This window comes from Haliotis rubra, unplaced genomic scaffold (assembly GCF_003918875.1).
Source record: "Haliotis rubra isolate DU_JTF1 unplaced genomic scaffold, ASM391887v1 Scf2, whole genome shotgun sequence".
Taxonomy (NCBI): Eukaryota; Metazoa; Mollusca; class Gastropoda; order Lepetellida; family Haliotidae; genus Haliotis; species Haliotis rubra.
Genome location: NW_025766002.1, coordinates 4,355,251 through 4,371,460, shown reverse-complemented (window position 1 = coordinate 4,371,460; position 16,210 = coordinate 4,355,251). Strand labels below are relative to the sequence as shown.

Below are 16,210 nucleotides of genomic sequence, written 5' to 3'. Positions count from 1 at the left end.
GGTTACTCAAAGGAAAATTAGGATACCCAGTTGAGATGAACACAAGCGAGTACACAACTCAATGACCCAAAAAGTTATCTGTAGCTCTGTCATAATGTATGTGTTCCATATTTTTTACATAAATCAGTGTAATATTGAGTAGTGTTAATTTCAGCATCTACTGAACATGTGCTGAAATTAGCTTACTTTATTTTTCCTTGACCAAAGAAATGTAACCTTACCCTAATAACTAAGACTGTTAGTGACATGGTAATCTAATAATATAAGAAGTAACAATGTGAAATTACAGATTCAATAATAATTTGTATATTTTCCAGTACAGACTTTAATAAAACTGAAAAATCTATCAAACTGTACTGTCATTAACTCAGACATTAACTTGCTTATCAGTGTGAACAGAAGTGAACAAATTATGATAAACCTACCTCTTTTGTCCTGCTTTCAAGCTGATCTTTTTCCTGTTGGAAACTCTCATTATTCTCTTCCTGAATACTGATTAATTCTGCATTTCCATCTTGTGTCGGTAACAACATAGATAAATCAGGATTAAACAATTTGAATTTAGGATTTTTTGTTTTCTTTCTTGAGGAGTGAGTTGACTCATTCTGAATTGTTTCAGTGTCCTTCAGGATGCCCGCATTAGTTTTAGACCCTCTTCTTTCTGGGCAGATAGCTGTTTCTTCAACATAATTCTGTCGCTTTGTTTTGGAATTATTGTTCTGACTATTTTCTTTTCTGTTGATGTTTTCCTTTTTGGCATTTTCACTTTTTTTGTCCACACTCTTCTGGCTTGTATAGCACTGTGATAAAACTGCAGACTTTCCACCCTTCTTATTTAGCTTCTGATGCCACGTCTTCATGTAATTGGTTGCAATAGTCTCTGAGCTTATATTAATCCCAACTTCTGATCTGTGTTTGAAAAACTTGGAAGTTTTCATACTTGTAACCTTCATACTATTTTGTTTATTAGACAGGTTGATATCCATGGCTTCAGCTGGATTGGTATGAAGCTGCTCTTCACATTCCATATCAAAATCATAGGGATCACTTGCAGGGCTGGAATTATTGTAAAGTTCAGGGAAATATAAGCCAGACTGAGACAGTAATCTGTGTGAATTCTTTGGTTTAACATACAATGACATCTTTGTTGTTGCTGAAGATTCTTTAGGCCAATCTTTGGAAGTATCATCTGCCACGCTGAATGGGCTTTCAAAGAGATTTCCTACATTTTCAGAACTACTGAATTCTTCATTATACACATCACTCTGTTTAGCCTTAGCTTTTCGACTTGGCAATACTCTTCTACAGTGTTTTTCTAATAGCTGTGGCTCCTTAGCATGCTCCTTTTCTATTTCATGGCACCCATTAGTCTTTACCTTCTGCTTTGACTTGGCTGTTTTTCCAAGAGCCTTCTTGTGTTCAGCTTCTCTTGTCACTTCTGTATTTGTAGTGAAACCAAATAGCTCTACTTCTTTAGCCAAAGCATTTTTGTCTTTACATTTGCTCTTCTTCTTTGTTGCTGAATCCTTCCCAGTAGTGCTTTTCTTCACTACGTTCTTGTCTTTCATGTCTTTAAAAGAAGGCAAGGTGTTCATTCTTGTGACTTCCACATGAGCCTCTGTGAGTCGTGATGTAACATCAGTAGGAACACCTTGCAATGATGATTCACTGCTAACACTCTCTCCAATTCTGTTCAAACTTTGAACTTTACCTTTGGGAGGGAGTGGTTTCTTCTGTTTTTCTGAGAATTTCTTCTTCTGTTTTCCAGACATCACCTTTGTAGTAAGTGTGTTCACATCCATGCTTGACTTGGTATTAACTGTGGAGCTGTATAAACAATCACTGTTTTTACTTGTATCTTGAACATCACTTGAACCTTCTATCCCTGTCTCAGTTGACACATATTGAGATTCCTGAATTACATTTACATCAAATGATGATGGAAGGTCTGAAGATTGTGTCATCGAGTTTTCATCAGCTTGATCCATTTGTTGGTAATTTTGTGAGATATTTTGGTCTGTCTTATTCCCTTGTTTCTTCTTTTTCAAAAACTTTTTTGTTCCTTGTGATACTTGTTTGTCTACATGTTTGAAGTCATCATCAATGTCAACTGAAAACACACAATATATTCTTTCATAATCACATTTAATATTGAATACATCATTCTACTGAACTGTTTCTGTATAGATTGAGTAATATAACGGTAACTGTATGGGTAGTTGAATACAAATTTAACAACCCTATCTTTGTATTAGATATTTATACTAACTGATAAAGTATAGGGGAATGAAAGAATTGATGAACTTACCTGTAAAATCAAAACTGGAATCTTTCTCTTTCTGAAATGAAGTTATAGAAAATTGATACAATACTAATAATGGGAGAAGCAGTCTGTAACTCGGTGATTACAACACAGAAACATGAATGCATTTGAAGATGGCAGAAATCATGTTTGTAGTAAAACAAGTTTTTTTCAATATGGCTGCCATAAATCTGAATAAATCTTTGCCATTGAGATGCTGATGACTACAACACTTTCGGTTCCCTTTAAATGAACAGAGCAGCAAAAAGTAATTGTCCCCCAACCAACAATATAATGAATGGAAATACTGTGCTCCTTACGATAAAGGACCACTCCAATAAACATTCGATAGAAATCCTACCTTGTTTTTATTCTTAGATGAGACATCAGCCCTATCACTTTGCAATGCCTCTCCTTCAGCCAGATCGATCCCACTGTCACCTAAGCCTGGATACCTTTAAACAAAATATTTATTACTCAAACTAAGACAATTCACTGAATAATCACATGACAATATTGAAATCAATGATACAATACAAAAGACTCTTTACACTATCAATTAATACACATGATTTTTCAAATTGTTTTCTGTCTGCAGTCAGTTGTTTACAAAAGGCAGACCTTTCAGCTATATTATATACATTGTGTACATGAATTCTGTTATTCAATCTGTACCTGTACTTGTGTTGTCTTTAACATATTTTGTATCAAATTCATCCCCTTTTACCTCAAAATAGTATGTCATGAATATTTAGTTTATCCAGATAGTATATAAATTGAGATTAGGATAAGTTCCATGACATGTACAGGAACATGCATTTATGTGATGCTCGCCTTTGATCGTAGCACATACATATCTGAAATCAATGTATCATAACTAACTGTATCAATCCAATTAGACTACTAATACTTGATCCAATAATAAATGTATACTTATTGTACCTCTGGGACTTTGGAAGTACAACATTTGTTGTTATGTGTTGGTGATCTGCCGTAGGCAATGAATCTGGAATAATATCATCTTCACATCTACCTGGAAAAAAAGAGAGATAAACATGTATGCATGCTTCGTAAAGTATTTCTGCAGCAATCAGGGATGTATGGCTCAACTTGTTTGGATGCATATCCTTTAAAAAAAAAGAGACACCGAGATAGAAAAGACAAAAGAAATTTGACTTACGATTCTCAATAAATAAAAAAACATATCAGTTAATATGCCTGATATTGCTCTTAAATAAACATTAACCCATCTTTCGACTTTGCAAAAGCACATATGTTGTATCCTGGGCTCAAACACTAATTTCATCTGCTGATCAGTACCCAAAAGAAATTCTAATGCTAATTACAAGTCCATTGCATCACCATAAAAAATCTCAACCAATCCACAAAACTCTCAAACTGAAACAGTTTATTGTAGTAAAATAGCTTGTACAATGAAGAGAAAATGTACAAATGGTCTGGACACACTGTAGCAAACGTACAGTAAGATGAAGGACACAGAAAGTGTGTTTCACGTAAGATTAATAATTTAAAGATTATTTTTGTTATAATTATTTAGAAATATTCGTTTACATCAAAATCTATGAAACATGTAAATCACAGAGCAAATATGAATCAGTTTTATTGGTGACAATACCCATTCGATTTAATTTTCACAATAAAACAATCATATCGCTTGTTGAACCTAAGTGAATACAACCTAATTTGTAAAAGTCATTTTTGCATACTATATTATAGGAACATGAGTACATAAATTTCCTGATATCCATATTAATGATATCATTTTATCATTTCATTCAAAACAGAAATATGAAAATAGTAACAACAATCACCTGATGCCATATCCCGTGTACATGTATCCTGACCATCTTGTTTTCCCCTTTGTTTGATTTTCTGATCCTTCTGCAACTTTTTTTGAGCTACCTTCTCTAATTGTGACAACTGGTGTTTTCACCTTTGGCCGAACATTTTTGACAGTGGGTGTTTTTGGTGCAGCAAAAGTACTTTCTGAAATAAGATGAAGTTATTAAAATTAACCACAAATGCATTCCTGCATTACAATAAAACCTATATTTTAGACCAACATGTCTACATAACATTCAAGACAAATGTTGGGCACAACAGTCAACCAAGAACTGAACACTACAGACTTACGTTCCTTAGTCGTGCCAAGACCCCTGGTTTCAAGTTCATACCTGTGTTAGTTTGTTCTTCTTATTGTTTATGCCACAACTGCCAATATACCAGCCATATCATGAAAGCATGTAACTGAAGCTGGGGGCACATAAACCAGTGATCAACATTATGAGCAATATCCAAGACAGTTAACTAAATCACATAGCTAGATCACTGGATTCTGGATCCATATATTATAGTCTACTCATAACAAGCATGGGTCACTTGGGGCCATACTACCTCAAAATCCCATCAAGGCACCCAGGTTTTACCAAAGCTGTAAACCTGCACATCCTTGGGTTTCTTCCCACATTAAGCTGACACACCTTGACATGGCCGAAGTACTGTGTTAAACCAGGCTCACTCACTTATTCCATACTTAGTTGATGACATCAGACAAACTGCTACAAACAATTAATGACAATGATTTGATAACGTTAAATCTAAGTATATGTAAATAATCATATGTTTCTATATATGTGAAAATGAGTCAACAAGACTGCAAACTAACTCTTGTAATGTGACTCAGATGGTTGGCATGTTTGGGCTGTTTTTCTTTCATTGTTTGTTCTTGTATGCTGTATCGGCTGTATGTTTTGTGTAGATGATACATATTCTTGATCTTGTTCTTGTGAGCACAGTGATCTGGCTGGTGTTGACATAGGTATACATGGCACAGATATCTTTGTGCGCAGTGGAGTGAGCTTTATAGGACTTGAATGTGAGTTGTCTTGTAACGCTGTTACAGCGCCTTCATGAGTGGACCTTCTGCATAATGGAGATTCAGTCTGAAATTTCCATGAAACATAAATTAATTCACTCATAGAAAGACTGGGTTACTTCTCTTAAAACATGCTGTCTATGAAGATTAGGATTGTATTGTTGGCAGACACACCTAAGAAAGAAGTTTGCTGAAGACGTGGACCCAATAAACAAGAGACAGAATGCTTCTGTCACTCATCATTAGTCACTTCTCATTAGTAATCAGAATCAAGTGCTCATAGTTCAAAACTTTCAAAAAGAATGGGAACAAAATATGTTCAGAACAACATAATACTTTGTATATTGCCAGTGAATATATGCATAAAAAACAGTCGTATTCACCAGTGAGTTTAAACAAATTAAGAGGACATGCACTTTCCTGAATTGATGCTCACCAAACAACGAAAACCAGTTGTGACTAGGGGTGAAACCATACAGCAAGGTCATGATAAGATACTTATCCTGATGCATACTTTGCATAGCTTACAAAATGATGAGTATCATGATAAGCACTTCAACCCAAAATACCTCCTGATTATCAATATTCAGAGCAGGTTCCAAAGGTAAAGCCAGCTGTAGACATGTGTTTGTAGTGTCTGTTCTTAGTACTAAACTTGATATGCAAATTACAATCCATTTTGTGATACTGGATTGACAAAACCCTGGCAGAGAGGATTGTCATTAATGTTGTCTTGTATCGATACAAAAAAATCGTATCAAGTATCATATTGTTGCAGAAAACCTTGTGATGCACCAGTGTTTGTTTCATCCCTACTTGAAACACCATTTGATTATAGATTTGTAAACTATTACTAATGAAGGATAAGAGTATGTGGATGAACAACTTCTGTTTTACACCTATTCTTATCCTTCCATAGTGCTCCAACTTCTAAATGAATCTCAAAGAAACTATTCTTAATATTTTCTTACCTCTTCATAGCGAACATTCCGTACATTCAGATGCAGTGGCAAAATGGCAGAGGATGCTTTCCTCTGAAAGGTAAGAGCATTTTATATTTTGGTGTTTGGCAAGTAAGTCCAACTGATTCATGTCCAATACTGAATACTTAAAGCAAACAGGCAGTTTTCTGTCATAGTTTCATAAACCTTTTTATTACATATCTGTAGTAGGTGCCAAAATCTTTGAGTTTAGTACCAGGACAAACATGTCTCCTAACAACCTTTTCAGTAGATATATTAGTGTTAATGTATTAAATTTCATTAGTAAAGCTCACAAGATATCAAGAAGATATTTTACTTGTCATGGGCTATGGTCTAGTGACTAAAAGCTTAGTTGAAGTCACAGACACTCCAATTCCATGCTGCTAAATTTCCATTGAAACTGAATGCAATGCCATGTGGTTCTGAATTTGAAAAATTAATGGGTACTGAATCAAAGTTGGAAACCCCTAATTTGGAAGTACAAATTTATCTCCATTCTCTACCATGAATCAATGACCAAACAAGCGTGAACTCTTTGGTTATACCACAAATAATTCACCTTGTGGTGTCAGTGGAGCCTAATATTTACAGCAGGTTGAAAGTTTGCATTTAGAGACCAGTGAAGATTGTTTTTTATATACATTAAATTTGGCTTTGCTTACTCAAACCATAATTTTACCATGATACTCGAACCACTTCATTGATATACAATAAATGATTGTACAAATGATGATACAAGACTCTCAAAAAATTCTAATGAAATATTAATGTCATACTTGCTAATGAAGGTACCCCCAACACATTATGCAGCATAGTCTAAAAAGGAGGATCAACATTCAAAAATGCCATACAGTCATGGCCTATCTTTTCACAGAGCAAAATTTGAAAACATCATGGTATCAGGAATGCATGTTATCCACAGACCTAATACATACATGTCATAGCAATAGCTGGAACTTACATTTGTGCACTTTTCACTTCCAAACACAGACATCAGAGCTTTTTTTGGGTTGTATTTGGTTTGCACAAATAGCTCGAAGTGATTTCCACTACACTGCATCATATTGGGGTATAGACAGTTGATGTCCTTTTTCAGTTCAATAGAAGATATTCCAATGGTGTCATGTTCTGCAAGTAAGTAACGGCTTTTGTACAACTGTGATGCATCTATTACATATGGATGCCATGCCATGCTAAACAAGAAAACAAAGTCATCAGTATCCAAAAGATGGCATCCTCATAGCCACTGCCTAAGTCACGTTTCCATGGAAACCGCAAAAAATAAAATTCATAGCTGGGTCTTACCCCCAAAAGATACATCTAGGGATCATGGTTGACATGTGTACCAAGTTTGGTTAAGCTATCACAAATAGTTTAGGAGATATGCTTTGGACAAAGTGTGACGGATGCACGGATGGACGGAACACGTTTCTATATCCCCCGCAACTTCGTTTTTGCGGGGGATAACAAAATAGCTGCCAACTGTGTGTTTAACAAAAATGATTGTGTACAGTACTGAATCTATCACTGATCATAAACACAACCATGGAATCATCATGAAATAATCTTTAAATCAGATACATGTTTTAACTTGCTTTGGAAAGAAAACCACATATCCAAAAGGCAATATGTTTAATCAAGTAAATCTCATTAAGTGAGGACAGTTCAAAATTACTTTAGAGTGAGTGAGTGAGTTTAGTTTTATGCCGCACCAGAGCCTGACCACCTGATCCTGTTAGTCGTTTCTTACAAGCATGGGTTATGAAGATTCATTCTAACCCGGACCTTCACGGGTCTACATTAGACATCATTGTTTACAACCCTATGCAATGGAATATAAATATCTGGTTTATACTTCAATGATAAACTTTGTATAATTTAAACTTTGAACACAATAAATACAGAACTATGTCCAGTAGAAAAGCATATATAGCACTGCACCTGTGTAGCTGTAACATTTCACATCGCCCAACGATACACTCACTGTCTCCCACAAATCTAGTTCCCCTTGACTCTGAAATGATAGAAGACTACTATGTACTTGCAAAACAGGAAAAATTGTGTGCTGTTGGAAGCGCTGTGCATACTACCCATTTCACAGTATATTCTAAACATTAATATGTTCTGAAGCTTTACAGTTGACAAGGTAGACTTATGTGTAAATGTATTACAACACTATTACTAAATTACTTGATGTGTTTACAACAAAAATCAACATGTCTACAAAATGCAATGCAAATTACCGGTAATTGTGTTTATTTATCACTTGTATGTTCACAAACACTCACAAAATACACTTCTCCTTTTATTGAAGTAGTGATGTGTACCCAATGGGTCATAAAGAGTCAAAATTACTGTTACTACTGGTCCTCAGTCTGTACCATACAAGTAAGGAAATGTTTGGAAATTTTGCATCTTTACACTTCTCTTCAGTGAAGTGATCTTAGTGCTGTGTTAAAAGTGCTAGAGCTACAAAATATGAAAGGCGTTTCATGAGACCTTACACAGGAGCTAGATAAATGAAACAATTGTGATCAAACTTACCATCTGACTGTTAACCTCCATGACATCTTGTTCACAGAATAAAGTGATGCGCCGTGTGCCATAGTTGAAGTCAACCCAGAATTCATTATAATCATCATCATTAGGTTTATTAAGCTGAAAGTATAACAAAGTGTCTACTGTAATAAAAGCAGATTTAATACATCTTCTATCTTCATCCGATTTTTCTTGATATTTCTGTCAGAGGAAAACAAATATGTTTATTTTAGGGAGGACCACATCTGTCCCCAGTGGTTGTAAATTCTATCACATATAATTGTTGAAGGTATTTAGCAGGTCTATTGGCTCTCGATTTGAGTTCCAATGCAACATATCACCGCCTCCGTGGTGTACTGGTTAGAGCCTCCATCCGGAAAGCAGAAGGTTGTGGGTTCGATCCCCAGCCACATCATACCAAAAGACATTAAAATATGGTTCTTGTTGGTCCCTGCCTGGCGCCCGGCATTTATGGGTACAACAAGGACTGACCGGTTCAGAGTCAGTATAATGTGTCTGAGTGGGGTATTCATGCTTAACTGCATGGTATCTCAGTGAGCTATCACTATAAAACCAGCTTAAGTCTGGGCTTGTACAAGCAGCCACACATACACACGCATGCACATCATCAAATGAGCGAAATATTCTCAAGTATGACGTTAAACCTCATTTCACCTCACCTCCAATATAGAGAGCACTGGTAAACAAAGGGGATAGTTCGAAGGATGTACAACTTCTTTATTACAATATATGTGACATTTCGATGTAGATACTAACACCACTATCAAGCATGGTAAATGTTGTAGTATGCAGGGTTGTTTAGTTTGGTTTTGCTTAAAGTTTAGATTTCTTTGTTCATCCCAAAATTAATGCAAGCCAACTGGACCACTATTTATTCAAGGAAAATGGTCCTAAGGACATATACATGTACTAAAGTACTGTCGGAAATAGAAAAAAACTGATTTTAGGCTGTTACTCTGTATCCCTAAAATTTATACAATTGCAAATACCATATGTCGAAATAACCCACACAACTGGGCATTCAGTGGAATGCGTAATAGGATATCCAGAAAAGCATGTTTACTCGTAAAATTGGGCAAAACTTAGAAAACATACCAATAACTGCTGAAAACAATAGATCAGACTATAGATGGCAATTAGGCCGCTCATCCAGGTATGACGACAGACCGTCAACTCATCTGGCATGAAATGCATGTGCTGCCTACAACACAAGGGGTCATCTCAAAGATATTTTATGCTTTCTCATGTGTGCTGAATATGTCTCATCCATTGATCAACTTTTTATGTGTCTTTCTTTCACAAAGTGTATGTTGAGATATGTAAAAGAGTATGATACCCATAGAAAATCTCAAATCAGCCTTCGTATTAAATGTCTCAAATTATATAGGTGGCATGACCACCCAATGATCGATAGGACTGGATAGTATTTGTAAATTGTTATGACATGCTGTTTGCTTCCCCAGCCTATTTCCCCTAAAGGATTATCTTATCTCAGCTGATATCTCTATCACCCAGCCTGACCCCAACCACCATTTGTGACACCCATCCTGACACACCGTTTGAGACGACCCCTCCTACCTGTTTCTTTTTATAGTGATAGGTGAGACTCCATGGTAGCTACATCCTTAATAGCTTCAGTATTAAAAATATTATTGTTTACGTCAGCTATCGTTTATAATGAAGATAACTTTATTTTTGAAATGGGCATTTAAAAAGTGTCCTTTCCAATACAGTATCATTGCACAATAATTTGCATAAAGTCATGGTCTCTTCCAAATATGTCGCTCTGGACTTTGAAAAAAACTGCATTGCTCATTTCTGCACTAATCTCTCCTCAGTAAAGTCATTTTTCTACATTCCTATCTCTCTACTACTGAGAGAGTAGTTAGGCCGAACTTTAACAGATATTTCACACTTTCACATATTAATTACATAAATTGTAGATATAAATGCAAAAAAAACCAAGGGTTTTTTTTTATTTCAAACAGTACTTTAGACTCAAGGCAAGTGGACCAGTGTTTGTGTCGAACACTGCTTCTGTTGTTTTAATGTCTACTGTAGTTTTATTACAACACAGAAGTACAATTTCACTACTATTCTAGTTAATCTTATGACATATCAACTCTCAATATTAATTCTATCACAACAATGTCAGCTTTGTTGCAGAATCTACTTGTTAACAGACATATTTTTGTATGAATTTTGTTAAAGCCCTAAAGAACATTATTTGCCTACAAGATAGGTGTAATTAGTAAAAACTACTGAATTAGACTAAGGGCATGATGATGAACAATTTGAAACAAATACTTTATTGTTAATGATGAAGAGAATAACAAATGCTTTACACATTCACCAATGAAGCATAACAAACCATTGTCTATGAAGAATCAAAGCCTTATCTTCAAACAGTAACACTACTTTTTATAGAAACAATGTTTCTTACTCTTGTTTTTTTCAATCAACAATATATGCATTATTCAGGGTGCTATTTTCTGGCTTGACACATTCAATGCCTTACCCGTAAGATGAAATTAACATGATCACTAAAACACACAGTTGAGGGCTAAATTAAAACCACATTACCTTCCTCTTTCCGAATATTGCCTTTTCACATGGAATTGAGTAGACTCTGAAAAATCAAATGTATGAAACAGCTGCTATCAGGGGTGGACATGTTATGTCAACAGGTTGCATTTCGGAACAGTAAGTTCATCTTTCATGAGGAAATAGGGAGCCCAAACGATCTGTTGTTTCTAAAATATGCATCTAGATCACTTTCTACATTATTTATATTGTGGAGAAGTTATAAACCTATGGTGGTTCATATATAATAACAGCATAATTACTAAACATTGTTGTTGAAATATAACAGGGTCCCAATATCCTTGAGGGTTACTGCTACTGTATTTGAATCTGGGACACTAAATCTTCAACATCAGGGCAATGATCAATTTTCTCTGACACGGGAAGCCTGTATGAAGTCTTGTTAATAACCCTTGTCATCTTGTAACAAGTTGTAACAGGAATGACATGCAATCAGTAAGGTATTGTTAAAGTCTTCTTCTATGGTGTTTGAATCTAGGGACCTCCCAAACTTTAACTTTTAACATCAGGGCTATGGCAAAAATCCCTCAGCCAGATCATGAGTTCCGACTTACAATAAATGCACATTTCAACTTTAATAACAAATTTGAAACAAATCTACATGATTCGAACCAATTAGGTCTGCTATTTATTTTATGAGAATTACTATTCATTAACTAAATCAAATCAAATTTCCTTTATTATTTGCCCTCAAAATACAAAAATGGTTTAAGCACACAATGGAGCATTATTGTTTAGTTTGACTGGTTCAAGATGATAAGCCGGAATTATCCATAGCTCACCTTCCATTGTTTCCTGCAGTTCTGTTGACTTCATTCAGAAACACTCTGCAATCCTTTGAAAAACACAATGTAATGAAACAATGAAACTTCTTTTCATACTGTGAGCCTAATTCCACAATTTTCTATGTCCTTAAACAAATAATGTTAAACTGTAGTCAGTATATCATAACAATTTCACTGGTCCAAAGGATAACTCTCTTTACACCCATGGTCTCTTAATAACAAAGTTTACAAGGCTAATCTGAATTTGACAACTGTTGCACATGGCACACGGTAATCACTACTTTGCCATTTCAGATATTGGCATATATAGCATTTTGTACTCACTGTTTCAAAATTAGCATCCCGAATGTCCAAGAAATTATCCAAAAACCTCCTCTGTATGAACTTCAATGCATATTGTGCTCTCACTTTTCTGGGCACAAGGCGAAACATGCACTCCAAGAGTCCAATTTGAAATTCATAGTCTATAAATAAAAGAGAGAAAGAAATGTCACCACAGACACAGCTGAAATAGTTAATACTACTTAATATAACACTTCTTTCTCAGATGGAATTACCTCATTCATGATCCTAACCAGATAACTATGTATAGTGTTTGTCTTAATTACATGAAAAGACTTTCAAAATATACCAAAATGCTTAGCTCAAGACATAATTTAAAGAACCTATTTTCTATGTACAATATCTAATTGTGAGAACCATCAAAATACCACCAAGACATCACTAAACTTAATCTCTCCTAATAAGATTTACCAAGAAATCAAATTTTCCAAAACACTATGTGCATATTTTTCTCTCATAGTCTAAACTAACGAGAGACTAGATACCACTCTTAACTTCTAACACTGTTGCGTGATAAATAGCTGACAAATATCACATACCTCCAACTGTGATGATAAGCTGAAATAAGTGTTGTCTGAAAAAGGAAGAAACTTTAGTTAGGTGTGGTTTCACCCATACATTACCAGTACTTATACCTAAATTGGACAGGCCTAGCATTTACATTATCTGTACTGATAGCACACTGTCCGTTTGAAACTCCAAATAATAAATAAAAGTCTCAGTCTCAGAGTTCTGTAACAAAAAAGATCATTTTGTAACCATATATACTGAGTCAAAAAAGAAACTTCACAAAATGTTATTTGAAAAATAAAGAATAATTTTTCTCTGATGATGCATCTATATATCCGAAATGGGATCCCTATCTTTCAACTCTAGAAAAACGTTAGCAAAACCCACTCAAACCCATCCATTCGTCGTGCAAATGACGTTAGTGCCAAATCAGGTTTTGCACGTGCAGTCGATCACGTGATATTCGCATCGAAGTTTTCTTCATATGCACGTGTTTGCATTGGCCTCAAGAATTGAAAAAACACTTTTAAACCACAGTTCTAACGGTACTTGAAATGCCACGATTGAGAAATGTGCAACGTGAACGTGCCGTTGGCATGTTGAGAGCGGGAATATCTGTTATTGACGTCGCAAGAGCAATGGGATGCAGTCGTCGTGTACTGTGTATGACTTGCGAGGTCGTCTACAACAAACTGGCACCACTTCTGATCGCCTAAGGTCGGGTCGCCCACGCAGGCGCCACGAGCAGAAGACCGTCAAATCGTCCCTACGTCACCTACGCGACAGATTTCTGCCGGGTACAGGAACCAGGGCTGAGATGTTTAGAGGTCGACTGTCCTCACAGACCATTCGAAATCGGGTTGCGGGCTGCCAATCTCCATTCTCGACGCCCATATCGTGGGCCAATATTGACGCCGTTTCATCAACGCCAACGTCTGCTGTGGGCCCAACGCCACCTCCGATGGACCCAGAGAGACTGGAATGGAGTCGTCTTTAGCGATGAATCCAGGTTTACCCTCAGATTCGCAGACGGCAGGCATAGAGTCTGGAGACGACGTCGTGAATGGTATGCCCAATGTTGTGTACAGGAAGTCGACAGATTCAGGGGCGGAAGTTGCATGGTGTGGGGTGCTTTCTGTGGGAACAACCGTTCCCGACTTCTGGTCATCCGGGAAACCTCACAGCTGCTGCTTACCGCGACCAAGTGCTCACCCCTGAACTCGTTCCTGTCATGGCGGCTCATGGCCCAGGTCTTCAGTTCCAGAATGATAATGCTCGGCCGCATACCGCGATGTTGACACGAAATTTCCTTCAAAACGCTGGAATCAACGTCATGGACTGGCCATCGAGGTCCCCTGACCTTAATCCAATAGAGCACTTTTGGGATGCACTTGGGAGAAGGCTTCGTGGTCTTAGGAACCAACCTCAGAATTTGCAGGAACTTGGCGCGCTGCCTTGCAAGAGTAATGGCGCAGAATCCCCAACCACGTGTTCACAAGCATCAGGCAGTCGATGAGGAGACGGTGTTTGGCAGTGGTGAATGCGCGGGGCGGCCATACATGATATTGAACTGAGAAATTTCGGATTTTTATTCTTGTGACTTGACATTCTGTATACCCATGTTTTGGAACGGCGGTGTAGCCTACTGGAACTGATTATGGCACTGTCAGTGTATCGAGTACATCACACAGATCTCAGCAATGAAATAATAACAATTTAACCATCTTACCATCTCTTGTTCTTTTATAGTGCCCTGAAGAAAGAATGTGAAGTTTCTTTTTTGACTCAGTATATTTCACCTGATATTCATCTATTTATGAATTGTAAATGTAAATTGGAATCATTCAACTCACAGTTTCTCAATTATTTCAATTTTCTTCAACAAAATTTCCTTTACTGCAAAAGGACATGTCTCAAGAATGATGTTGAGGGATCTACTTATCTGAAAGGAAATAAATTGTTTTGAGATAACGAACTAAACATTAAAAAAAAATGACTGCTTTCACAAATATTAAATACATGTAGCCGTAACAGTGAACAGGAATCTGTCGACATAATTAACCATATCTGAATTCTACATTTCTTTAGTCTTGATAATCACGACACTACAAAAGTGTTTTTCTTTTGCCATCAAATTCAGCTTAGTCAAAAAGGAACGATGTGTGTTACAGCTGTACGTGGCTTATGAGTACAATTAACAATCTGGTATACCCGTCAGAGTCAACTATCCAACCACATCATCATCTTCTTCTGTTCTTTCTTTAAGAGTGGTTGAAAGCAGTGTTGTAATATTTGGGTGGTGATTGATATAAATGGTCGGGGACTCTGATTTATGAAAAGAAAACTAACATTTCAGCATTTCCACAAAAGCAAAAACTGCCTGTTAAGTGTTTTCCTGGTATGCATACATTTCATGTGACTATATTGACTGGTTTACTAAATATTTTCTGCAAAAAAAGCAGAACGATTTTTTAAATCACCTGCTGAACTATGGCTGTGTTTGGGTATTAGAACATACCTCTGTTTTCTGAGATAAAGAACAGAAATCTCCCAAGAGAAGATCCAAATATGGCCCACACACAGATTTGACCATAGAAGCTTGTCCTGAAAATGTAAACAAAAACAGACAGTAGATAATACTTTATATTGTGTGTTACTAATTAATATATTAACAGTTTTTACATGTGGCTGATACTTTGATATCTACATATCATATACTGCAATAGTTAGAATAACTTCTTTTGAGACACTGGATATAATGTTTAAGAAGTTAATAAAAATGCAAGTCTAGTGATGACACTAAATACAACTCACCAGTTGGTGGTCAGTATAGTTTTGAAAGTCTGATAATGGAAAAAGACACAATACACCTGTAATGTTTTATAGTAGATGAGTTCCTGTTGCAGTGTAGAAAGAAAAGAATCACTGAATAGAGCTTGTATCAGTGTTTGAAATTTCAGTGGTACTTGAGGTCCTTGAGGTGTGCTCCCATAGTATTTCAATCTTGCCATTTCCTTAACCCCTCTTAAACTGTTACATTTTTCACATCAATGAATGAACATGCCATTCACTTTACTTTAACACTGTTGCTTTGTACATTGTACATATATTGGTTTGAATGGTTTGAAACAAGACTTTTTTTATTAATAACAGAATATTAGATCATGTACTACTTTTTTCAAAACCAGTAATTAATCAACAATTCCTAACACTGTCATACTGCTTATCA

At 36.1% G+C, this 16,210-nt stretch overlaps 1 protein-coding gene across 4 annotated transcripts in view; it reads right to left on the bottom strand.

The window, feature by feature from the left end:
* The window catches only part of LOC124275381 (synaptonemal complex protein 2-like), a 45,061-nt gene that overhangs the window by 24,212 nt on the left and 4,639 nt on the right, over positions 1-16,210 (bottom strand). For 2 of the 4 annotated variants that reach the window (XM_046710913.1, XM_046710912.1), the window contains exons 6-19: positions 15,500-15,585; positions 14,835-14,923; positions 13,011-13,045; positions 12,454-12,593; positions 12,127-12,179; positions 11,324-11,369; positions 8,726-8,839; positions 8,123-8,195; positions 7,143-7,309; positions 6,170-6,232; positions 4,989-5,265; positions 4,135-4,309; positions 3,245-3,335; positions 2,664-2,757 (exon numbers count right to left, since the gene is read on the bottom strand). In XM_046710913.1, coding sequence (XP_046566869.1) covers positions 3,332-3,335; positions 4,135-4,309; positions 4,989-5,265; positions 6,170-6,232; positions 7,143-7,309; positions 8,123-8,195; positions 8,726-8,839; positions 11,324-11,369; positions 12,127-12,179; positions 12,454-12,593; positions 13,011-13,045; positions 14,835-14,923; positions 15,500-15,585 — 1,322 coding nt within the window. In that variant the 3' untranslated portion in view covers positions 2,664-2,757; positions 3,245-3,331. Of the gene's footprint in view, positions 1-425; positions 2,111-2,308; positions 2,340-2,663; positions 2,758-3,244; positions 3,336-4,134; positions 4,310-4,988; positions 5,266-6,169; positions 6,233-7,142; positions 7,310-8,122; positions 8,196-8,725; positions 8,840-11,323; positions 11,370-12,126; positions 12,180-12,453; positions 12,594-13,010; positions 13,046-14,834; positions 14,924-15,499; positions 15,586-16,210 lie in introns of those variants that run through there. The other 2 variants (XM_046710914.1, XM_046710911.1) reach the window with 2 other exon arrangements.